This window comes from Kogia breviceps, chromosome 9 (genome assembly GCF_026419965.1).
Source record: "Kogia breviceps isolate mKogBre1 chromosome 9, mKogBre1 haplotype 1, whole genome shotgun sequence".
Lineage (NCBI taxonomy): Eukaryota > Metazoa > Chordata > Mammalia > Artiodactyla > Physeteridae > Kogia > Kogia breviceps.
Window position 1 is genome coordinate 6,303,452 of NC_081318.1, and position 24,670 is coordinate 6,328,121.

The 24,670-nt window shown below is 58.5% G+C and overlaps 1 protein-coding gene and 1 pseudogene across 10 annotated transcripts in view; both read right to left on the reverse strand.

The window, feature by feature from the left end:
- Positions 1 to 24,670, reverse strand: part of AGAP3 (ArfGAP with GTPase domain, ankyrin repeat and PH domain 3) — a 60,004-nt gene that overhangs the window by 22,613 nt on the left and 12,721 nt on the right. For 5 of the 10 annotated variants that reach the window (XM_067041830.1, XM_059074106.2, XM_067041829.1 and 2 more), the window contains 7 exons: positions 4,425 to 4,483; positions 4,078 to 4,165; positions 3,809 to 3,894; positions 3,523 to 3,664; positions 2,979 to 3,113; positions 2,736 to 2,863; positions 923 to 1,081 (listed from right to left, as the gene is read on the reverse strand). In XM_067041830.1, the coding sequence (XP_066897931.1) occupies positions 923 to 1,081; positions 2,736 to 2,863; positions 2,979 to 3,113; positions 3,523 to 3,664; positions 3,809 to 3,894; positions 4,078 to 4,165; positions 4,425 to 4,483 (797 nt within the window). Of the gene's footprint in view, positions 1 to 922; positions 1,082 to 2,735; positions 2,864 to 2,978; positions 3,114 to 3,522; positions 3,665 to 3,808; positions 3,895 to 4,077; positions 4,166 to 4,424; positions 4,484 to 5,665; positions 6,585 to 24,670 lie in introns of those variants that run through there. The other 5 variants (XM_067041832.1, XM_067041833.1, XM_067041834.1 and 2 more) reach the window with 2 other exon arrangements.
- On the reverse strand, positions 15,252 to 15,928 carry LOC131762904 (large ribosomal subunit protein P2 pseudogene; annotated as a pseudogene).

Below are 24,670 nucleotides of genomic sequence, written 5' to 3' on the forward strand. Positions count from 1 at the left end.
TGAATGGGCGAGGCCCGGGGAGCACTGGCTCTGTCTGCACGGGGTTCCTGAGAGCCGGGCCGGGGCCTGACCTGGTGGGCCGGACTGACAGCCGCGCCCTGACGCTCAGAAAGAGGCACGTGGAGTGACGCAGAAGGACAGGGCGATCTGAGGGTCCACAAGGGCAGCTCACCCACCTGTGTCTGACCCAAGACTCCCGGAATGGTCCAGCCAAGCCCCAGCTGGACGGTGAGTTTGGGGATGGCCACTGCGTGTCAGAGGCGGGCTCGGGACACCTAAGAGCTGGCGGGCTGGGCCCCTACGGCGGAAGGCACACGGGACCCTGGGGCTGGGGTCTGCGGGGAGTGGGGGGAGGAAGAGCTCGTGGGGGGCCGAGGCAGGGGATCCGGAGATGGAGGCCTGGGCAAAGACGGCTAGGCCTTCGTTAGGCCGATGGCAGCAGCGGGTGGCAAGCGGGGGAGACTGAAAAGAGCGTGTGCAGGTGGACTGGAGGCCCGGGCCCTGTTCGTTCTAGCTCTGCCAGCCAACGCTTCCTGTAGCCTCAGGCAAACAATCTCGGGGCCTCAGTCCACAACTGCGGAATCACGGGTGCCTCAGAGTTAGAGCAGACGCGTCCAGAGATCCCTCAAGCTGGCCAGGAAGCCCTACGGGATCGGGAGAGGGAGGGTGTGTGTGTGCAGCCGGGAGGAGGGTCTGTGTGGATGTGCGCAGGGTGGCCCCGTGGGCTCGGAGAACAGTCTGGAAGAGTCTGAGTGCGGACGGGGGGCACCGGTAAGGAGCCGACGGAAGCGGCGCGCAGACGGTGGGGACGGAGGTCGGCAGGTGGCATCGTCCTGCCTGCTCCCTTCCGGCCGGGGGCTGGGGGCTCGGCCCTGCCCATTCGGCGAAGGCGGCCGGGCAGGCGGGAGGGGCGGGAACGTACCGTGAAGATGTTGGAGCGCCGCTTGGACTGCTTGCGGATGGGTGTGGGGGTGGAGGAGGCAGCGATGGTCTCGATGCGCAGCTCCCGCTGGCTGATGCTGGGGGTGGAGGGGACTGAGGACGAGTAGTCGCTGAAAGCGCTGCTGCCGCCATTCGTGGCCTAAGGACAGAGAGGGCTGCTGAGGCGGCTCCGGGAGGGGCGCGGGCCGGGCGGCAGGCAGGAGCTGGGAACCCTGCGGTGCGGAGACCGGGCCGGGGGCTTGTGGGGCAGCAGAGGGGCCACTAGCTCCTGCGGGTGGTACCAAGGGCAAAGGCAGCACGGCCTGGAGGCCAGTGGGACCCGGCGGTCACCGCACTGGGCTGCCCCACTAGGGCCCCAGCAGGGGGGCCATTCGGGGTCAGCCCGGGAGTTGAGTCGGAGGCAAAGGCCAGCAGGTTGGAGTCAGTGACAGAGGCCAGAAGAGAACAAACTGTGGAGTCTTGGCTCACGGGTGGGTGTGACGCGAGGTGGCAGGTCACCCTGGATGAGCTTCCCGAGTCAGTGACAAATAGCGAGGCTGCGGGAGGCCAGGGCGGGCCTCAGAGTGCAGGGGGAGGATGAGGTTTGCTTCTAGGCAGTCTGGGTGACGGGGCACAGGATACAGGAGGGCCGGGGCAGAGAGCAGAACAGCTAAACTAAGACTGCTCCAGAGGAAGAAGCAGCAGGTAAGGGAGAGAGGCGGCAGAGGGTCTCAGCAGAGAGACAGCAGGTGCTCGGCAGTGTCTACTCCAGGACTCGGGAAACACAGTTTGACCAGGCCACCCCCTAACGGCCCATCGGATGATCACTAAATAGAGGACGTGTCCTGCCCTGGCAGCCTCCTCGAATCCTAACCTGTACAAAGGGAGCAAGACACCTGAGCTGCTGCCCCTCGGTGGGCAGGGCCCCAGTGCACAGCTGCTTCTGCAGCTGAGGCAGAGCCGCTCAGAGACAGTGAAGAAAGACCTTCCGTGCCTCCTTTCTTCCACAGGGGAGTGCTTACAGGGGAAGCCCTGACGCCTTCTAAAGCGCTAAAGGGAGGGCTCTCTGGAAAAGTCACCAGGCTGTCATCAGGACACTGGGGGGCCAGGGGCCCTCAGAAAGACAACGGCCCTTGGCAGAAGTAAAGGAGTGGCTGTCGGCTTGACCGCTCGGCGAGCACACCTGTGACGGCCCAGGGCTTTCCGCCGAGCAGGGACCGAGCGGGGAGATGCAGTGACGGAAGTACTGACCTGCCTGCCAAGGGCCAAAAAATAACCAGGCAGTAGGCCCAGGAAGTGGGCGGGTGTCCAAGTGGTAATACGGGAGGAACCCTGACAGGACCCGGCTCAGAACACCCCCACTACCTCACACGTCACAAATGCCACCAGCCCTTGCGGGTAGGTGCTGCCCTTCTAAACGCAAACACCGAGAGAAAGGCCAGCCAGTGAGGGCCAGCAGGGGCGAGCTCCGCTTAGAGCCTCCAGAGTAGGGCTGCGCGGGAAGCGGGCACTGAGGTAGCGCTAACGTGGCTGACCAGAGCAAATGCTTAGGCGGCCTCAGCTGCTGCAGCTGCGGGGCGAGAAGTGTCGAGCAGGGATGGGGACTAGCGGGAAGGCGGTCAGCACGGGGTGCGGAGGAGGCCAGGCCGGGCGTGCAGGCTAGGAACTCGAGCCAGCGCTTGCAAACCATCCGCAAGGCGGCAGACCAGACGGGGGCGGTGCGGGGGGCACAGGCAGGCAGACAGACAGGATGGCGAGGCAGGGCCGCGGCGGGCGGGGTGGGCGGTGGCGGGTGGTGGGGAGGCTGGCCGCACCTGGTTGATATGCACGGACGGGATGGAGGCGGCGGACACGGCCGAGTGGCTGGGAGAGTTGGGCAGTGACTTGCAGGGCCCGATGGCCAGCTGCTGCTTCTTCCGCAAGGCCACTACCTTCTGGGCCACTGCGGGGGACACCACAGTCAATTACCCATCTGGGGAGGAGGGCGGAGCCCAGCTTAGGGCCGCCCCCCGCCCGCCTGACCCCCCTCTGGGGGAGCGTCCCCGGCGCTGAGTTACCGTCCTGGAAGACGCGCTCCACGTTGAGCCCGTAGGTGGCGCACGTCTCGTAGTAGGTGCAGCGCTTCAAGTCTGTGGACAGCTTGCGGGCCCTGCTGTCGTCGATGACCCGCGGGTTCGCGGCACTGATGGCGTCTGTTGGAGACGGGAGAGCGGGGACTGACTCAGCCTGCTGAGAAGCCGAGGCTGCTGGCCAGTGTGCCGTTTGGTCAGAGGGTGGGTGGGCAAAGAGCCCGGGCAGCGGACGACAAGGAGCACGAGAATACGGGTGTCTGGGCCTCGTTCCAGCTCTGCCACCGACTCGCTGAGTGGCAACGAGCCAGCCACTCTGTTTATTCATCTCAAAATGTGGACACGACCACCACACGGATGGCAGGATCTTAGCTGGGGAAGACCCAGCGTGTACGGGGTGAAGAGGAGGCGCCCGCTCTAGGACGACACGAAAGGGCTGGTCCAGCGCCGGGGGCGGGGGGGGAGCCAGGCTTTCTCGTACCTGCCACCTGGGGGCCCAGAGCCCCCACGTCACCCCTGCTGGCCCGCTCACCCTGCGTGCCCACCAGCACCATGGGCACCTCGCTGGCGTTGCGGAAGCTGCAGAGCCGCAGGAAGTAGTTGTACACCGTCTGGAAGCTGATCTCATCCTCCAGGCTGAACACAAACACCACCGCGTCCACCCAGGCAGCAAACTAGGGGGGACCAAGCACAGTTACCACCCTCACCTGGGCACGGGCGAACCGCGTACCCCTCTCCCCACGTGCAGCCTCGCCCAGTCCCAACTGGGCACCTCGAGAGAGGGGCACCACAGGCCGGGGCCGGGGCAGGAGCATCACCTGGAGCTCGGGGGGGCCTCCTTCATCTCGGATCAGCAGCAGGTAACTCTGGCCATCCACCACAATCTCCTTCTTAAACCGACCCCCTAGGACAGAGTTCACGGTCAGGCCCCAGACCCGAAGAGCAAGCCCACGGGGGCCAAACAGAAGAAATCCACAGCTTCCGACAGAGAAGACGGGGGCACTGAGAAAGACGAGGCGCTGGAGCCCCCCGCACAGACAACGGGGAGGAGGGATGGCGGCCATTAAGGCCGGCCCGCCACGCTCACCTTCTGGGGACTCCTCCTGGACATAGGTCCCCGTCAGATAGCGGTGCACCAGGGCCGACTTCCCACTAGACAGGTTCCCCACAATGCCCTGCGGGACAGGGAGGCGGGAGAGCAGCGGTCAGAGGGCAGGACGGAGGACATGGGGCTGGAAAGGCTAATACATTAGGAAGGAGAGGGGCCGGTGCTGAGGGTGGGCGAGCAAAGAGAAACAGGGAAGTGAGGGGCGACGGGAGAGACCAAGCCTAGAGACGGAGGGGACTGGAAGCAGGGGAAGCGACGCCGGCCCACCACTGCAGCCCGCACCCCCGGCCCCCGGGCTGCCTGGGCCTCCCATGGGCCTCACTCACCACTTTAAGCTCCGGCACCGAACGGCTCAGGGTCCACTCCTGGCTGTTCACAAAGGAGTCTGCGAGAGAGAAGGCCGCTGGTCAGGACCGGGACGGGACACACGCCTTTGCTATCCACCACCTGCTGCCTCTGACGCTGCCCCTTCGCAGGCCGAGGCCAGAAAACAGCACTCACGCCCTGGTTTCCCGGGAAGCAGCAGGAACGTGCTGCACGGGTGGGACGGAGCGACGCCAGCCCTCACTTCCGCTGGCCTGGACCTGACCCCTCCTCTTACGGCTCCAGCAAGGTGAGTAGTTTACTACCTCGAGCCACCCCCCGCCTGGTGCCCGCCACCTGGCAGAGAGGCCTCCAGTGGGTCTCAGCCAGACCCGAGCTGCGCTGCAGCGCTGCAGGGCTGCAGCCTCTGTTGCGAGTAGGAACAGCTCACCCTTGCAGGGTGCGGCCACCTACCGCATTCCTGGAGGCTGAAGAGGGAGCAGCCCTTACCTGGCCCTGTTCTGTGACAGAGGGTCCAATGGGGAGCAGCACGCGTCTCCAGGCTCCTCCTGGGCAGGAGGTCACCACCCTCTCTGTCCCAGAGACCCGCCTCCGGGGCCCCTCCTCTCCAGTCCATCCTCAGCTCCTGCCGGGCTCCAGCCACCCAGAGCCCAACCCCTCCTTTATCCTCTAGGTTGTAATGGACATCCTGTGGTCAGCTCCGGGCAGCTTGGGCCTGGGCCAGCCTCTGCTGGCTGGGCTTGCTCCCCTCGCCAGGCTGGCTCTAACAGTGCTTATGACGGTCGGGTCCACAAGCATTCCCCAAACGCATCTGCATAGGCAGCCAGAGGTGAGGGCTTGAGCCTCGCCTGGGAGCTAGAAATGCTGCTGTTTTAGGGTCCCACCCAGAGCCCGCTGGCTCCCAGTGAGTCTCCATCCCTCCCGGGCCCCAACTCCTCAGGCACCCAAAGTGAGAAGGGGCCTTCGGACCCACTCTCATTCCACCACGCTAGGGCCACGGGCGGGAGGCCCTGCCTGGACCCACCTGGAAGGCCGCCTCTGCCACAGACACCTTTTCCAGACCCACCGGCGACCCCAGAGCCTTGCCTGCCCGGGCTGATCCCACTCGGCCCGCCCAGGCTAGCCCCCAGGCCCACACGGCACGCCCGCCTCTCCCAGGTAGGTTTCCGGTTTGTGTCACACCCGCCCTCAACCCCGGACTCCAGCCAGGGAGGCCACGCAGGCCGGGGCTCTTCCCCCTTACCGCTTGGCGCGCCCAGGAGCCCAGGGGCCGCGGCCGCCCGGCGGCTCCACAGCGGCTCGGAGGGCGCGGGCGCGGGCGCGGGCTCCCTCCGGCGGAAGCGGCTGGTGAGCAGCCTCCAGAGGCCAGCGGCGGTGTGGGGCCGGCCCGGCTCTGGCGCGGCACCCCGGGCCTCGGCGCCCAGCAGCAGGTCGCGGCGGCTGGAGAAGGCACCCAGAGAGCTGGCGTCGCCGTCGCTGCGGGTGCGCGCCCGGGGCAGCAGCCCCGACTCGGCGCGCCGGATCTCCTGGCCGCGGCGCAGGCGGAAGCTGAAGCTCTTCCTCAGCGCCGACAGGCCGCGCCGGGGGCTCGGGGAGCTGCGCCCGCCGCCGCCGCCGCCGCCGCGCAGCACCTGCCAGCGCTGGCTGCTCCACAGCGAGGCGCCCCGCAGGAAACCCGCGCTGCCCGCGCGGCCCAGCCCCGCGCCAGCGCCCCCGGCCTCGGCCGCCAGCTCCAGGCGGTTCACCTCCAGGAACGTCATGCTGGTGGGCCGCGGCGCCTGGGCCCGCCGGGGGCGGCTGCGGCGGGCCGACGCGGGGCTGGGCGCGGGGCTGGGCGCCGGGCTGGACGCGGCCGAGCCGGGCGCCCCCGAGGACGCGGGCCGGGGAGCCGTCGGGAGGCCGTCGGGGGGGCCGCGGCGGCCGAGACGCGGGCGCAGGAGGCCGAGCAGCAGGCCGCGGACGCCAGCGGCCGGTGGCCCCTGGCCGCCGGAGCACACGCTCCGCGGCCGCGCCAGCTGCTCGCTCACGGTGCACAGGGCGGTGGCGGCGCGGCCGGCCGGGGCGCCGTGCAGGTCCAGCGAGTCGCAGACGCTGAGGGCGCGGCGGCAGGCGGCGGGCCGCTCCGGGCTGCGGCTGTCCCCTGGCGGCCAGCCCCGCTCCATGCTCAGGGCCCGCGGGCGAGGGCCAGGCCCATGGTGAGGGGCGCGGGGCTGGGCCCGGGCCGGGGCCGCGGCCGAGGCGCACCGACCTCCGGCCTCCGGGCACCTGGTGTCGGCCGACCGAGTCCCTCAACGCCTCCACCTCGCAGCCGGCAAGCCCAGACCTGGAGAGGCCGGGAGCCAGCCCAGCACCGAGAGAGACGTGGCAAGCCTGGCCTGGAACACCCAGGAACGGCGGCTGCAGGGGAGCCAGCCTGCTGGGGCAGCCCCCGAGCCCTGAGAAAACAGGAAATTCCAGCCCTGGGCTCCTCCTCGGTTGGGGCAGGCAGGTGAGGAGCTGTCATTAAGAGCAGGCCAAATAAGTAACAGTCCTCGGCACACCACACACTGAGTTCGGTTTTGGAGAGAAGCAGGCCGTTTGCTCTTTCTCCAGGTTAGAACCGGAAGGTGACCCACCAGGGTGGGAGTCAGTAAAAGCCTAAATTATGAGTCAGGAGTTATGCCGACTTCGGGCCTCAGTCTCCTTATCTGGAAAGTGGGGAGCCTCTAGGAGGCAATCCTGTCTTAGGTTGGGAAACTCGCAAATCCGAGTTGCTGGATGTTTTCGTCAGCTGCTCTGTTAATGACCGAGGCTGTCTTCTTCCCTGGAGATGATAAAATCATCTGTACTAGGTTAAGTGTTGTCCTGCCCAAGGGCAGCCGAAAATCGAAAGATAACCTCTGGACCTGGACCACGACATTTCTGGACGAGTGACTCACTTCTGAGCCCCTGAAGTCTCCAGCCTCCGCCCGCTGGCTGGTTCTCACCTCCTGTCCAGAGGCTGTGCAGAGGTGAAGCTTCAGACTGCAGTACTGGTTGGAGCCTGAGGCTTACTCCAAGCACCGATGCCCTGTGAATTTCACGTGTGTGGGCTGCAGCAGACACTCATTAAATGCAGGGATCACTTCAGGACGGGGGCAGGCGGCAGGTAGTTGCCGTGCTGTGCTCTCCGCTGTAGTTGAAACATCAGTCCTCTCCAAGGCGCTGGAGATGAGCCAGTTTACCAGAATCCACAAGGACCCGAAGCAGATCAGGAGAAGCCAGTTTAGGCAGTGGCAAGGATGAGGGGGGCTTGCATTTCCTTTCAAGACGTAATAATACTCCCAGGTTTCCTCCACCCCCAGTCCAACCCAAAGTTCCTGTCCCTCTCAGCCTTAGAATTCCACCGTCCTGGTCAGAAGCAAAGTACGAGATAAAAGTGGCACATTCCTGAGGGGACTGGGGTGGGGGAATGCCTGAGAAAGGCAGGGCCTCTCCATCCTAGGTGCTCCTGGGGAACCCAGAGCTGGAAACTCCCAAGTCCTGGGCTGGATCTCCCAGGCCTGGAGAGGCCCCGGGGCTGATTTCGTATTTTCCTGAGACTGGTCATGAACAACAATAGGGACGGCTTCTTCCTCTCCGGGATGCACACCCCCACATAATAGTCGGTCCTGCAGAAGAGCCTTTCCCAGGCTCCTGCAGGCGTGGAGACAGGAATGCAACCCAGGAATCCTGACTCACGTTCCCAAGTTTAAGTCTCTTACACTGAACTTCCCTATCTCTGTATCTGTCTCTGTCTCTGTGTCCTCTCTCACACGTGGGGGATTACCCCCCCCCCAGGGAAGAAGGCTGCTCATTCCAAACCCTCCCCGCAAGCCAATGAAAATGCAAGCACAGGACGGCAGCTACCAGAGACAAGTGGGGATTGAGGGGGGGACAGGGGATGGGCTGCTTCAGAACCCAACTGGCTAGCCTCAGGGGGCGAGGAGCAGGCTGGGATAGGAGAGTAAAAGGCCCCCAGTTACTTACACACACACACACACACACACACAGAGACACACACAGACACAGACACACACACACACACACACACACACACACGGGCTCCAGGACATGCAGCAGTGCCCAGTCCAGGAGGTGAACGAACATGCTACATTCTCAGAGGACACACCAGCTCCTGACTCCCCTGTACCTGGTCCAGGTGAAATGCTCAGACTGTGTCAATCCCAAACCTGGGAGAGCTTCCTCTTCCTCATGGGGCTGCCTCCTTCCTATTCCTGCTTCCCAGGAACCTTTCGTGACTCAGGGAAACTAGACAGAGAAGGGCACCTACCCGCACGTAAATGTCCCAGGACACCAGCCAGTCAAAGACCCCAGAAAGGAGATCGGTACAGGCACATACCTCTCTCCTTGTTGGTGTCACACACACACACACACACACGCCCGGGTCAGTGACAAGGTGTCTGTGTTCCATCTGCAAGATTCTACTCCAGAGACATGTGACAAACAGCTTACTACTCAACACAGACCAAAGGAAACTAGGGCAATCCTAAAAAGCATCAGGCTGGGGCCACATAAACCGTACAGAAATCCTATAAAACTAGCCCTCGTGTCAGTTCTCTGACTCTTAAGGTCATCAGAAACACCAGGCTGAAGCTGTTGTATAGGGGTGAGACCCCACAGAAGCTTCTGGGGGAATTAAAGACGCACTCTCTCGCAATGCCTGCAGCGTGCATCCTGCGTGAGGATGGACACGCTTCCCTGGAGGCTGAGCGCTGAGCAACCCCTTCTGTTCTGAGCGCAGGCAAATCAGGAGGAGAAGGGCTGACCCTAGAGCTGGCTGAGCTGGACTGGCTGCTTGGACCTGAGAGGAGGGTGCCTGCGTGTGCAGCTGTGGCCTGGGGTGGCAGGGGTGCACTGCTGAACGCAGGGTGTCTAGGGAGAAAGAGAAAGACCCCTGCATAAAAAAGGCATGAGCTTGGACTTCCCTGGTGGCACAGTGGTTCAGAATCCACCTGCCAATGCAGGGGACATGGGTTCAAGCCCTGGGCTGGGAAGATCCCACATGCTGCAGAGCAGCTAAGCCCATGCACCACAACAACTGAGCCTGTGCTCTAGAGCCCGTGGGCCACAATTACTGAGCCCGTGGGCCACAACTACTGAGCCGGCGAGCCACAACTACTGACGCCCGCACGCCTAGAGCCCCTGCTCCGCAACGAGAAGCCACCACAACGAGAAGCCCGCGCACCACAACAAAGAGTCGCCCCTGCTCGCCGCAACCAGAGAAAGCCCACGCGCAGCAACGAAGACCCAACGCAGCCCAAAATAAATAAATTAAAAAAAAATAAAGGCATGAGCTGTGAGGCACTGCACAGAAGCGGGGCACTGGTGGGGGGAAAAGGAAGGGTGGCCTCTGGCCCAGGAATCCCACAGAACCTTGTACCTAGCCTCCCTCAAGTATTTGCTGGGTGGCCCATTGATATGTGTCGAGGCGCGCCCAGCCGAGGCCACGCAGCAGCCACACAGAGCCTGTGGAGGTCCTTCTCAGAGCCCAGGAGGGGCTGGCTTTCTGCTGAAAGCCAAAGGCTGCGGCTTCCTCCCGCGGCCAGAGAGGTCCCAAGAGCCACAGGGCCCTCCGACGCCAGTCGGGATCTTCTTGCCCACAAGGTGGCAGCAACACATCTTCCTGCAGCCAGGTGGCCTCCAGCTGTGCGGCGAGGAAGGCGGTAAGGACCCCAGCTGTGGCAGGCGGTGAGTGGCCACGCGGGTTGGCCAAGCCCTTCGACCACTGAGCTGAGGGAGGCGACCAGTGTCCCACTCTGAGGATCGCAAGGCCTGCAGGTCTCTAGCAAGCTCTCTCCTCTCTGCAGGTCACCGGGTTGGGGATTAGGGAGTCCGTGGAGACCCTGGGCTGTCCCCGCCCAACGACCCGCCAACTCACACGGGCAGCCTGCAGGACCGGCCTCCTTACAAGTTTCAGGAGTCGTCCACAGCTGTCACAATATTCATCTAACACTCACCCCTCTCGGATATTTTTCTGGAGTGTTTAATGCTCCCCTGCTAGAACTCGGCGGGGCACGCAGGTGACGTGCAATGGTCCTGTGAATGAACGAGTGAATGAATGAATGAACATACATCTTTGCTGAGCATGAACTGTGCGCCCCAGCTTTTGTTCCCCCTTGTGGGGAGGGAGGCAGGCTTCTGAGAGACGGTCCCAAGCTGGCACAGTCTGTTGAGATAAATCACAGCCAAGATCAGACCGCAAGTAGAGAGGTATAGGGGTGCGTTGGCAAAACACGTGCTCTGGAGTCGAGAGAACCGGGTTCAAATTCAGCCTCTGGCACCTATTAGCTGTGTGCCCGTCGAGTCACCTGAACCTCACTGGGTCTCGGGGCTTAGTCTGTAAACTGGGGATAATCCCACCTTTCCAGCGGAAGTTGCTGTGAAGACCAGTGGCGTGATTGTGGCGCGTACGGGACAGTGCCTGGCAGGCAGCAGGTGATCCATGAAAAAGCAGCCATTACTACTGGGCAGGAGGGAGTCACACTGGACGCAGGAACGACATAGAGCAGCGCCAGCTTTCTTCAAGCCGGAAATCTAGCTGGACACCTCAGCAGCTCCACAGCAGCTCAGACCTGTGGGTCACCAGTTCTTCCGTCTCTGCTTCTCCAAGAGGCCGCAGAGGCGGACCTCAGAGATCCCCGAGGCCCTCTTGGGTCACGTCTTTCTCTGAAAATCTAATAAAAGTGGTTATGGGCTGAACTGTGTTCCCCCCAAATTCATATTTTGGAGTTCTAACCCCCAGTACCTTAGAATATGACCTTATTTGGAAACAGGGTGGTTGCAGATGTAATTAGCTAAGATGAGGTCACCCTGGAGGAGAGTGGGCCCTATTCCCATATGACTGGTGTCCTTATAAGAAGGGGATATTTGGACACAGAGAGTCACGCACAGAGGGAAGACGATGTGAAGAGACGTGGGGAGAAGACGGCCATCTACAAGCCAAGGAGAGATGCCCGGAACAGATCCTCCGTAGTGCTTTAAAAGGGACATAAAAAACACAAAAGCTATATCAAGGGGGCAGGCTCCTGGGGCCCGGCCAGTATGACTGCACAGAAAGGAGCCCCTTCCTGGACCCTCCCAGGGCTGCTCAGAGGAGCTGGGAATTCGGCCCCATCTCCCAAGTTCAGGCGTCAGAGGGCTCCCCTCCCCCCATGGAAAGCTGAGAGGATCAAAGACCACCTCTGTGAGGCAGCCAACCCAGCCTGGAAATGGCCCTTCCAGTGCCAAACTAGCTACTCGATAGCAATTTCTTCGTTTTTTCTTCCAATCCACAAAGTCTGGGCGAGGCACCATCCCTCTGTACGCCCCCAACCCCCGGCCTCCTAACCTCATCCTAAAACCCCCGAGGCAGACCCAGACAGACAAGACACAGCTCCCTGCTCAGATCAAGAAGCATCCACGGCTGAGGACCACACCTCACGCCGAGAAAAGTCTGCTGCCTTTCAACAGCTCTCCCCGAAGGAGAAGGAAACAGCGTGTGCACCCCGAATCCCTCATAATCCTCCAACGACCCTGAAGGTGGTATGAGCCTCACTGCTGTGGGTGGAGGGAACTCCGGACTCAGAAGGTAAAACTGCACACTCCCTAGAGGCACTTTGCCTTTTCATCTCAATTTTGACATGTGTCCTGCATTTCATGTCTTTAAAAAAAATATTTAATATAAATTTATTTTATTTATTTTTGGCTGTGTTGGGTCTTCGTTGCTGCGCGCCGGCTTTCTCTAGTTGCGGCGGGCGGGGGCTACTCTTCGTTGCGGTGCGCGGGCTTCTCACTGTGGTGGCTTCTCTTGTTGTGGAGCACGGGCTCTAGGTGCGCGGGCTTCAGTAGTTGTGGCACGTGAGCTCAGGAGTTGTAGCTCACGAGCTCTAGAGCGCAGGCTCAGTAGTTGTGGCACACGGGCTTAGTTGCTCCACGGCATGTGGGGATCTTCCCGGACCAGGGCTCGAACCCGTGTCCCCTGCATCGGCAGGCGGACTCTCAACCACTGCGCCGCCAGGGAAGCCCTCATCCGTCTTTAAAGGTTGTTCTCTTCCTTCAAAACTGAGCAACGGTCCAGCCGAATCCCATGAGCTAAAAATCTGCCTCTTCCAGTCCAACAGGCTTTGCAAATGCCTTCAGTCTTTGGATGTTCATTCCATATCAGCAGTATCAACAGGCTAATGAAAGTTTGCTTTCATCTTTTTTACAGAAGTAAAATAAAGGGAAGACACAACACAGTATTCAAATAATTGCACCGTTTTAGCTCTAAGACGGAGGAGCTGTGCCCCCACCTGGGAACTCCAAGTACAGATGCACAAGTTCTGGGTCTCAGGGAAAGGGGAGGGTCAGTGTACACTATTAAGAATAAAGACAGGGCTTCCCTGGTGGCGCAGTGGTTGGGAGTCCGCCTGCCGATGCAAGGGACGCGGGTTCGTGCCCCGGTCCGGGAGGATCCCACATGCCGCGGAGCGCCTGGGCCCCGTGAGCCATGGCCACTGAGCCTGCGCGTCCGGAGCCTGTGCTCCGCAACGGGAGAGGCCACAACAGTGAGAGGCCCGCGTACCGCAAAAAAAAAAAAGAATAAAGACAGGTAGTTTGAGAGTCTAATGGACAAAAGTTTAAAAGCATCTGAATTCCAGGTGGGTGAGGGATGGATTGGGAGTTTGGGATTAGCAGATGCAAACTATTTATATAGAACATAAACAATGAGGTCCTACTGTATAGCACAGGGAACTATATTCAATATCCTGTGATAAACAGTTGTAAAAGGAGGGACCTTCCCTGGCGGTCCAGTGGTTAAGACTCCGCGCTTCCACTGCAGGGGGTGCGGGTTGAATCCTTGGTGGGGAACTAAGATCCCACATGCTGCTCAGCGCGGCCAAAATAATAATTATAATGTAAAAGAATATGCAAAAGAATATATGTACGTATGTAACTGAGTCACCTTGCTGTATACCAGAAATCAACACAACATCGTAAATCAACTATACTTCAATAAAATAAAGTTTCAAATAAATAAATAAAAGCATCTGATTTCCCATTATAAATTGTGAAAGCAGGGCCTACACTGAGGCCCAGGGCTTTGCCCCACTGCCAAGGCCAAGCCTGCCCATTGCCCCCAGCATCTAACACACATGCCCAGACCCCGGGAGGCCTCTGGATGGGCTCCCCATCAAAGGAAGCCACAGACCTCTCAGGCCAGACCCAGGTTGACACCAGCAGGGCCTGGATGTGGAGGCTACCTCCCTCCCCCCCGCCAGCCCAGCGGGAGTTGTCAGCGAACACTCAGCTCACGGCCGCTGCCACCACAAGCCCTCCCGGACCTCCCGGCCTCCTCTCGCTGTCCCCAGTTCACCTCGTGTCTTCTGGAGATGCTAATATCTAATCTGCTCTCGCCTCATGGGATCCTGAGCTCCCGGGCACAGAAAGGTCACAGATACCTGCCCCTGTGGCTCAGAGCCAGACTCGGCCAGCCCTGGGGACGACAGAGCCATTTTGGTGCCCTATACACCCAAGGCAGCAGCCACAGGGCACGGCACTGGTCACCCGGTAATAATGGCCACTTGCCGAACATGACAGGCTCTACTCTGAGCAGTTCACACACACGAAACCATTTAACCCCTCTGAGAAAGGTACTGGTTTTCTTTTTTAAAGAACTATTTATTTATTTATTTATTGGCCACACCTCGCGGCACACGGGATCTTAGTTCCCCGACCGGGGATCAAACCCGTGCCCCCTGAAGTGGATGCTTGGAGTCCTAACCACTGGACCGCCAGAGAAGTCCTGAAAGGTACTGTTTTGTTTCTTTGTTTGGTTGGGTTTTTGGGGGGGCTTCGTTGGGTCTCTGTTGCTGCGCATGGGCTTTCGCTAGTTGTGGCGAACGGGGAGTACTCTTCTTTGCAGCGCGCAGGCTTCTCATTGCTGTGGAGCACGAGCTCTAGGCACGCGGGCTTTGGTAGTTGTGGCACGTGGGCTCAGTAGTTGTGGCGCCCGAGCTTAGCTGCTCCGCGGCACGTGGGATCTTCCCGGACCAGGGCTCGAACCCGTGTCCCCTGCATCGGCAGGCGGATTCTTAACCACTGCGCCACCAGGGAAGCCTGAAAGGTACCGGTAATCTCCCCATTTTACAGATGAGGACGCTGAGGCACAGGGGCCAAGTAACGTGCCTAAGGTGAGGGCTGGTAGGTGGCTGAAGCTGACCTTCCAACCTAGGCCACCTGCCTGGCCCCGAGCCCTGGGGCCTGCTGAGCCTGGTGAGATTTCTGCTGGCACACAAGTTCATCTTGCAGGCAGCCCTCACCCGTCTTCCTTTCCTCCTGCCCTGGTACCCACGTCGGGGTGGCCCCGCCTCGCCCTTCCCAGCAAGGGAACCTCCTTCCCAAAAGACCCCCCAAGGTTCCTCCTCACCCACCACCTTCCAAACAAACTCCTGCCCCCAAACCCCACTCTCCCCGCCCTGGATCAGTAGGAGGGGCTGACACAGGTTCCCGAGCCAGCCCTGCTAGGCCACCTCGACAGGCAAAAGGGGCGCCGTCTGGGGCTGACGGGCCCTCGGCACACCTCACGTTCACGCCATTAGACAGAGCCCAGGGCGGCCAGCCCGGGCCTGAGGTCAGACTGCCCTCCTGCAGTGAAGACGCTTCCCTGGGCGACTGCCATCTTCCTGAGCCCTTCAGGTACCCAGCAACGTGTGACAGTTAATTTCCCACTGTGAGACACACCCTCCCCACCTCCCCCCGCAGGGGGTCCACTGCCCAGCGCCACCTGGGCCACACACAGGACTGCAGCGGGGCGGCGACAAGCAGATGAGGCCCCTGGGGGCACAGGGCTACCCCCCGTCCCGTGCAGCCGGTTCAGCTGCACACTTTTTTCCCCCGCTCAACACCAGCAAGCATTCCCAGTCCCGCCAGTCCTCCGGCATCACAGCGCGACTGGGAGTGGCGCTCAGAGCTTTGGCGCCTGGCAGTTGGGTTTCAGACTTTCCTCTTTTTTTTTTCTTTTAATGTAAAAAAAGTTTTATGGGGAATTCTCTGGTGGTCCAGTGGTGAGGGCTCCGCTCTTTCACTGCCGAGGGCCGGGGGCCCGGGTTTGATCCCTGGTCAGGGAACTAAGATCCCCCAAGCCACGTGGCAAGGCCAAAAAAGGGGGGTGGTGCTTTTATTTGCAGGGGAGCAGGACTCTAGTCGCACCAACCGAACGCCACGTCGCCGTCTGACTCCCCGGCTTCCTCCTCCTTCTCGTCTTTCTGCAGATCCTGGGGCAGTGGAGACGGCCACAGCCCCGGCAGCGGGCGCGCCGGCCAGCATGCCGATACCCCGGGCAACGACGCCCTCGATGTTCTTTCTGTTCAGCTCACAGACGACCTCGTTGAGCCGGTCATCGTACGCCTCGGTGCCGCGCCGTCCAGGAGCTTCTCGATGTCCTTGGCGCTGGGGGAGGCGCTGTCCCCGAGGGCGGCCGGCAGGTAGGAGGCGACGCAGCGCATCTCTGCGGCGGCGAGAGGCCTTGCACGGGCGACCTCAGCGGCACCAGGGACCCAGGCTTTCTTTCCTCTTAATTCTACTCTCATGTGTCTTCAGCCTGAGAACTCACCGCCCCACCGGCCCGTCAGCTCTCAGGCCTGGCCCCCCGGCCACACCATCGCTGTGAAACAGCGTCAGGGAACCCTGGTGACCGCGTGGGCGCTCACGGGAGGCCACCCGGGAGGGAGCCCTGGCGGCCGCGTGGCCGACTGCACCCTGCACGAGTGGGGACGACACGCAAGGCAGAGGTGGAGGGGCCCCTGCAATCCGTTTTCACAAACGCCCGTCCACAGCCTGTAGACCCCACGCGGGCGGACCTTCTCCACCCCCACCTCCCGGCACCTTCACCTGTGCTCCTCTGTGCAACGGCCTCGCTCAGCCCGCCTCCTCCCCGAGGCCCCGGACCTCAGCCGCCAGCCCTCGCCCCAAGCTCGCCGAGCCCTGCACAGCTTGGCCGGGCAGCCGGGGAAGCCCACCGGCCGCGGAGTCTGCGTGGAGCTCCGGCCGAGCCGCAGGGGAAGCTGTGCTGGACCCCGGGGGAGGGGGAGGCAGGGCACAGTTTGCAACAAGGTTCCTGGATTTAAAGGATAGAGAGAGAAGATCGATAGATAGATTCACTACATAAAAATAAGGTCCTGGGCTTCCCTGGTGGCGCAGTGGTTGAGAATCCGCCTGCTGATGCAGGGGACACGGTTCATGCCCCGGTCCGGGAAGATCCCACATGCCGCGGACCGGCTGGGCCCGTGAGCCGTGGCCGCTGCGCCTGCGCGTCCGGAGCCTGTGCTCCGCAACAGGAGAGGCCACAACAGTGAGAGACCCGCGTATCACAAAAAAAAAAAAAAAAAAAAAAGGTCCTGAATGATTAAAAAAAAACTGTAAAAGAACCCACAAAAAAACCTAAGAGAAATATAACTAAAGGGAAATCAACACCTGGACAAAAATGTGACTGTGCTGATGGGTTAATATCACTAATACGTGCAAAGCACACAGATGTCGCTAAAAAAAAAATAAATAAAATCTTGACCAAGTAAAGAAAGTACAAACAGCCAATTCACGTGGAAATCGCTCGCTCTCACCTGGGACGCAAAGAAATAGAAATTAAAAATGAAGTTCCAGGGCTTCCCTGGTGGCGCAGTGGTTAAGAATCCGCCTGCCGATGCAGGGGACACGGGTTCGAGCCCTGGTCCAGAAGATCCCACAGCCGCAGATCAACTAAGCCCGTGTGCCAGACGACTGAGCCTGCACTCTAGAGCCTTCGAGCCACAACTACTGAAGCCTGTGCCCTCTAGAGCCCACGTGCCGCAACTACTGAGCCCACGTGCTGCAACTGTTGAAGCCCACGCGCCTAGAGCCCGTGCTCCGTAACAAGAGAAGCCACCGCAATAAGAAGCCCATGCACTGCAACGAAGAGTAGCCCCCGCTCGCCGCAACTAGAGAAAGCCCGCGCGCAGCAACGAAGACCCAACGCAGCCAAAAATAAATAAATTAAATTTTTTAAAAAAATGAAGTTCCACGACTCACCTACCAAAGCCTTAACATGACTTTTGTGTCCGTGAGGCCCAGCGCTGGCAAGCCTGCGTGTGCCCAACCCCCCTCTCCCAGCAGCTCAGCCCTTTGCCCCTCGTACTAAATTAGCCACAGGGACTCCAACAGAGACCATCTGACATGGACACAAAGGTTTAGGCCCAAAGAAGTCCAGCACTTCCAAAAAAGTGAAATCAACCAGAGTGTCCACCAATCGGAAACAAGGGAGTAAGCGACAGTGTCTCCAGATGGTGGGACATCACGCAGCCACTTAAAATAACACCTGCAGGGGCTTCCCTGGCCGTCCAGTGGTGAAGCCTCCACCCCCCACTGCAGGGGGCATGGCTTCCATCCCCGGTCGGTCGGGGGAACTAAGATCCCACAGGCTGCACAGCACAGCCATAAATGAACAAATAAATAAGTAAATAATAAAATAACATCTGTAGAGACTTTTTTACTCAGCACAGCAACAACACTTGTGATCATTTGTTTTTAAAAGCAAGATACAAAACTGTACGTGACATGGACCCAGGTAAAAAACGCAGGGAAAAGGGAACATATCAAAATGAGGACAGAGGCCAACTGTGGTGGTTAGGACCTGCAGTGATTTTTTTTCTGCCTCTTTCTATTTTTCTGCAAAATGTACAATTTACCCTGTTTCCTAAAATGTTTGTAGAGGATACACTACAAAGAAAACAGAAGAAACGGAAGAGCGTTTCACCTAGGGATAGGGCTGGGTGAGGGAAGAAATGGCTCGCCAGAAAAACGCGTGGGTTTGCGCTCTCCCGGCTGAACCCTCGGCCCCCAAAGGCCCCCGAGCCTCCACACCCGCAGCGGCCCTGGGTCACAACAGCTTTCCAACTCCAGCTCTGCGTGGGACACAAAACAAGAAAGTGGGCTAGGACTAGTCTAATAAACAGGCACTTTGCCCTTCCTTTTAGAATTATGTCTTACAGTATAAAAGCACATTCACAACACGCTGGGAAAGCTGCTCTTTATCCTCTGCCCCCTTCCCTTTCCTTCACATGGAAGCTTCCAGAATGAGTGTGTCCCCTCCTGTCCCCAAAGCCAGGACTTGGGACTTAGCATTTCACCACAATGCCCGGCCTGGGAGCAGCTGCTTACACAATACGCTGGCAGGCCTCCCCAGTCCCTGGGTACAGGCCTCACTCATCCATCATCCAACCGTTCCCCTACTGAGGGCCATTCAGGTTGCTACAAGCAAGGCTGCAATCAACACCTGTGTACCTATGTGTTTTCTTTCTTTTTCTTTTTTCATAAATTTATTTATTTATTTTTGGCTGCATTGGGTCTTTGTTGCTATGCGCGGGCTTCTCATTGTGGCGGCTTCTCTTGTTGCGGAGCGCGGGCTCTAGGGGTGCAGGCTTCAGTAGTTGTGGCTCTCGGACTCTAGAGCGCAGGCTCAGTAGTTGTGGCTCATGGGCTTAGCTGCTCCGCGGCATGTGGGATCTTCCCGGACCAGGGCTTGAACCCATGTCCCCTGCATTGGCAGGCGGATTCTTAACCACTGCACCACCAGGGAAGTCCCACCTATGTGTTTTCTTTCCACAGGTTACATGCCCCAAAGTAGAAAAGTTGGGTTCAAAGAAAAATATGAATTTTTCATGTTCATGGATAGTGCCTGATTACTTTTCCAAACTGGAGGCAGCAATTCACTGCCCCCCCAACCCCGTTCCCCCACCAGCAACGTACGAGAACACCCGCTGTGCCACTCTCACCAGCATCAAGAGTCATCAGCTCACTTTCTGCTACTGAACGAGGAACCCAGTACCTTGCTCTTCAGATCTGTGTTTCCCTGATGACTCTGAGGCTAAGCATCTTTTCATGGTCATTAACAATTTCCATTTCCTCTTCTCTGAACTGTCTGCCTGGTCCTATTCTTTGTCCACTTGTCTTTGGGTTTTTTTGTTTTTTGGCTGCACCGGGTCTTAGTTGCGGCACACGGACTTCTTAGTTGCAGCATGCTAACTCTTCGTTGCGGCATGCATGCGGGATCTAGTTCCCCGACCAGGGATCGAACCCGGGCCCTCGGCATCGGGAGCATGGAGTCTTACCCACTGGACCACCAGGGAAGTCCCTGTCTTTGGGGTTTTAAAGATCTTTTTCTTAACAACTTAGAGGAATTATTTGTATAATAGGCATCTTAACCATTTATCTGGCATATGTACATGGCAAGCCAATTCTCCTACTCTATTCTACAAAAGTGTAATTAAATCTGTTAATTTTGTAATTGATTATAACATCTGAACAACAAGAACCACAACAAAAATCCACGAGACAAGAGTGTTACTAAAAAAAGGCAAAGGGGGCAGGGGCGGCCTTCTTGACAGAAGAGTACCAGCTAAGACTTGCGGAAGGAATGTCCAGATGAGACAATCACCACGTGGCAGCCCCAACAGAACAGATTCAGGCAGGATCACTGAGGCACTGAAAACCACTGACTGAAAGTTGCCGGGAGCAGTTGACTTCCAAGTTGCAGAAGTCTCACCCTACAGATTACTGATGAATTACAAAGGGGGAGGCAATGGGCCTTCAGGATTAGGAGATCTGGTAATTATGTCCTTAACATCACCAACAGCAGGGCCTGATGTGACACAGTAGGAGGTATTCCTGTCAAAAGGGTTTAACCTGGATCTCATCAAGCCCCTGAGCTCACTTCAGGTCACGGGCAGCAAGAGGGATATAGGCACAAGCTAAATAACGCCAAGCAGCCACAGCGCCCGAATGAGAGCGCAACCTTCTACAAGACAACTGCCCCCAGACTCTTCAACAGTCTGTGTGATAAACCGGTCAGAATGGCCATCATCAAAAAGTCGACAGGGCTTCCCTGGTGGCGCAGTGGTTAAGAATCCGCCTGCCAATGCAGGGGACACGGGTTTGAGCCCTGGTCCAGGAGGATCCCACATGCTGCAGAGCGGCCTGTGCGCCACAACTGCTGAGCCTGTGCTCTAGAGCCGGCGAGCCACAACTACTGAGCCCATGTGCCACAACTACTGAAGCCCGTGCACCTCAAGCCCGTGCTCCACAACAAGAGAAGCCACCGCAATGAGAAGCTCGCGCACCGCAACGAAGAGTAGCCCCTGCTTGCTGCAACTAGAGAAAGCCGGCGCGCAGCAACAAAGACCCAACACAGCCAAAAATAAATAAATAAATAAATTTATATTTTAAAAAAAGAAGTCTACAAATAATAAATGCTGGAGAGGATGTGGAGAAAAGGGAACCCTCTTAACACTGTTGGCGGGTATGTAAACTGGTGCAGCCACTATGGAAAACAGTATGGAGGTTCCTCAAAAAACTAAAAATAGATCTGCCACATGACCCAGCAATTCCACTCCTGGGCATATACCCAGACAAAACTATAACACGAAAAGATACATGCACCCCTATGTTCATAGCAGTACTGTTCACAATAGCCAAGACATGGAAGCAACCTAAATGTCCATAGACAGATGAATGGATAAAGATGTGGTATATATATATACGATGGGATACTACTCAGCCATAAAAAAGAATGCTGGGGTGAAGTGAGAGTAGCATTGACATATATACACTACCAAATGTAAAACGGCTAGAAGAAAGCAGCCGCATAGCACAGGGAGGTCAGCTTGGTGCTTTGTGACCACCTAGAGGGGTGGGATAGGGAGGGTGGGAGGGAGGCTCAAGAGGGAGGGGATATGGGGATATATATATGCATATGGCTGATTCCCTTTGTTGTACAACAGAAACTAACACAGCATTGTGAAGCAATTATACTCCAATAAGATGCACTAAAAAAAAAAAAAAAGAGGGGCTTCCCTGGTGGTGCAGTGGTTAAGAATCTGCCTGACAATGCAGGGGACACTGGTTCGAGCCCTGGTCCAGGAAGATCCCACATGCCACGGAGCAAATAAGCCTGTGTGCCACAGCTGCTGAGCCCATGTGCCACAACTACTAGAGCCCACGCGCCTAGAGCCCGTGCTCTGCAACAAGAGAAGCCACCGCATGAGAAGCCCGCGCACCGCAACAAAGAGTAGCCCCCGCTCGCTGCAACTAGAGGAAGCCCGCGTGCAGCAACGAAGACCCAACGCAGCCAAAAATTAAAAAAATGAAAGAAAATAATTTATTTTAAAAAAAGAATAAAATAATGCTACCGGCAGCAACATGGATGGACCTAGAGATTATCATCCTAAGTGAAGTAAGTCAGACAGAGAAAGACGAATACCATATGATATTACTTATATGTGGAATCCAAAACATGACACCAACGAACTTATCTACGAAACAGACTCAGACATAGAGAACAGACTTGTGGTTGCCAAGGAGGTGTGGGTGGGGGAGGGAGGATTGGGAGTTTGGGGTTATTAGATGCGAACCAGTATATACAGGATGGATAAACAACTCCTACTGTGAAGCATAGGGAACTATATTCATTATCCTGCGGTAATCCATAATGGAAAAGAATATGAAAAAGAATATATTTATATATAACTGAGTCACTTTGCTGCAGAGCAGAAATGAACAGAACATTATAAATAAACTATACTTCAATAAATTTTTTTAAAATATTTTTTAAAAGAGTCTGTGTGATGGGGAAAAGCATCACGATGGATCCTGTGCCGTCCTGATTTGGAAAAACAAAGAGGTTATTATATAAGGCACATGGGGGTTAGTTGAGGACTTTGGGTTATGGATGAGCTAGTCAATGATGGTTCAAAGTTGTCACTCATCTTTTTAGGTGTGACACTGGTATGACATTATGTAGAAGGACTGTCTGTTCGTAGGAAATGCCTGCTGGAGCGCCTGGGAGTCAGCACCCACAACTACTGACCATCACCTCCATGAAAATATGTTGCGTGTGAGAAACAGAGGGAAAGCCAATGGGGTAAATGTTAACTATGGTCATTTTTCAAAATAGAAGGCTTGGGGGAAAATCTGTCTTTCCCTCGATAAATTCTGGGTTTCCTGTCTGGCTTAAGGGGATACCTCTTATCCCAAGATTAGACAGTATTCTTTTAACTTTCTTCTGTATTTTTAAGAGCTTTATCTTTTTCACGGTGCAGCAGCAGATGCCGGCTCAGAACACAGAACCTGAGGACGGACTCCCTGGGTCCAGGTCCTGCCTCTGCCCTGTGAGGCGAGCAGCCTTGGGCAGATCCCTTTACATCTCGCTGTGCCTCAGTTTCCCCGTCTGCAAGATGGGGATGATAACACCCCAGGAGGGTCTCAAGAATCACAAGCAAGCACGGAGGCGGAGCCTGGCACATAAGGAGCACTAACAGAAAGCTACTCGTGCGCTTCCCTGGTGGCGCAGGTGTCGAGAGTCCGCCTGCCGATGCAGGGCATGCGGGTTCGTGCCCCGGTCCGGGAGGATCCCACGTGCCGCGGAGCGGCCGGGCCCGTGAGCCGTGGGCGCTGAGCCTGCGCGTCCGGAGCCTGTGCTCCGCAACGGGAGAGGCCACGACAGTGAGAGGCCCGCGTACCGCAAAAAGAAAAAAAAAAGAAAGCTATTCTTCTGAGTTCTTTCTGAGATACCAGATCTGATGCAGCCACCCTTCGTTCAGAACCCTGCAGCTCCCTGGCACCTGAGGCAAGAGCTGTCAATCTTGCGATGTCTGCAGCACAAACAAAGTGCTGGAGTGTGGGGTGGCACATTTGAATAGTTTAAAAACACTCTACGCCAGCAAGTTTCATAATAAAATCACGACTCTGGTAAAACAGCGTCTCGCGGTGCCATTCAAAGCAGCCAGGCACGCCACAGGGCTCCCCCCGCGTCCCCCCACGCTGGGTCACTGGGTAGAAGCCCCGCCGAGGCCCCGGTGTGTGGCGCGCTCTTTCAGAAATACGGTTTTTCTTTGGTGACGACGCAGCATCACCCAGCCCGTCCTCTCCTGCTCGGCGCAGAGGGGCACCCCGCTCAGCCCACTCCCAGCCGGGCCGCACCCCCGCGTGCCGCAGAAATCAACGGTACCCTTGATCGAGTTCGGGGGGGGGCACCCTGGAAGGAAAGGCAGTGGCAACGCCCAAGGCACCCAGTTCAGAATTCAGAAGGGCCTCCCCCCTCCCACCACCCCACGGCTGCACACGGCTCCCTCCGCCCGGACCACCCAGCCCTCGCTCTCCAAGACGGATTTTCTCTTGCAGACAGAGGGGAAGGCCTCTCCCGTGCCCCCCGGGGACCCTGCCCCCTCAGTGGGTCTGTGTTAAGCTGTTGGGACTTGGGTCCGGGTCTCCGTATCTCTGCCATTGCTGCCCCCAACCTGGGCACAGCTGACTGCCCTGGACCTTCACGGGGCCTGCTCCCCCTGCACCCATGGGAGAGACCCAGGGGGCGGCCGGCGTCCCTCCCTTGGCCTCACACCCACTGTCGCCAGGCCAGCGTCACACAGATGGAGCAGAACGTGGCTGCCTCCCGGGGCCGCGACCCAGGGCAGCTTTCTCCTCGGGCAGGTCGCGGGGTTTAGGGCGACCAGTCAGAAGCACATGCCGGAAAGCAAGACACCTCGCTCTGGAGGACCTGGCAGCTCTGACCCAGCTCTGACCCCTGGAGGAAGAGGGCAGAGAACTCCACGCGCCGCCCCCCTCCTCCTGGTCACCCCAGGCTGGTGAGGCACAGGCTCGCGGCCCGGACCCCGTGGGGAGGCACAGGCCTCAGAGAGAGAAGTTAGGCCCCTCCACAGACGGCCCCCTCCCCACCCTGCTCTGGGGGCTGCAAAGCTCCACCTCAGGGCCCTCACAGCCCACGGGCCCCCTGCCCTTGGCTGCTCGGGGCCAGCAGGCTGGGAGGGGGCCCCGCGGGCAGCACCGTGGTCCTGGAGGGGACGGAGCAGGGTGATACAGGCGAGGGCTCCCTGAGCCACCTCCAGGTCCGGCAGGGCCCCTGGGCTGGGTACAGAGCAGGGTGGGCCCTTGATCACTGGTACCTGCCAGGCCAGTACTGGGCTGGGGGCCCGAGGCCCACCGGCCACTGGCTCAGTATCCAGAAGGAGAGCAGCAGATGAGGCCGACACCAGCTTGGGGCCAGCGGGGGGAGAGCACCCACTGCGCCAGGCCCCACGAGGGACCAGGCCAGGGGAGACTAGGGGCTGGGGAGGGACAGCCAACAGACCAGGGCCTCGAACGGGAAAGGTGGGCGATGGAGCTGGACAGAGGCAGGTCTAGGCCCCAGCTCTTCTCTCAGGTAAAGGGCAGTAACGGCCCTGGA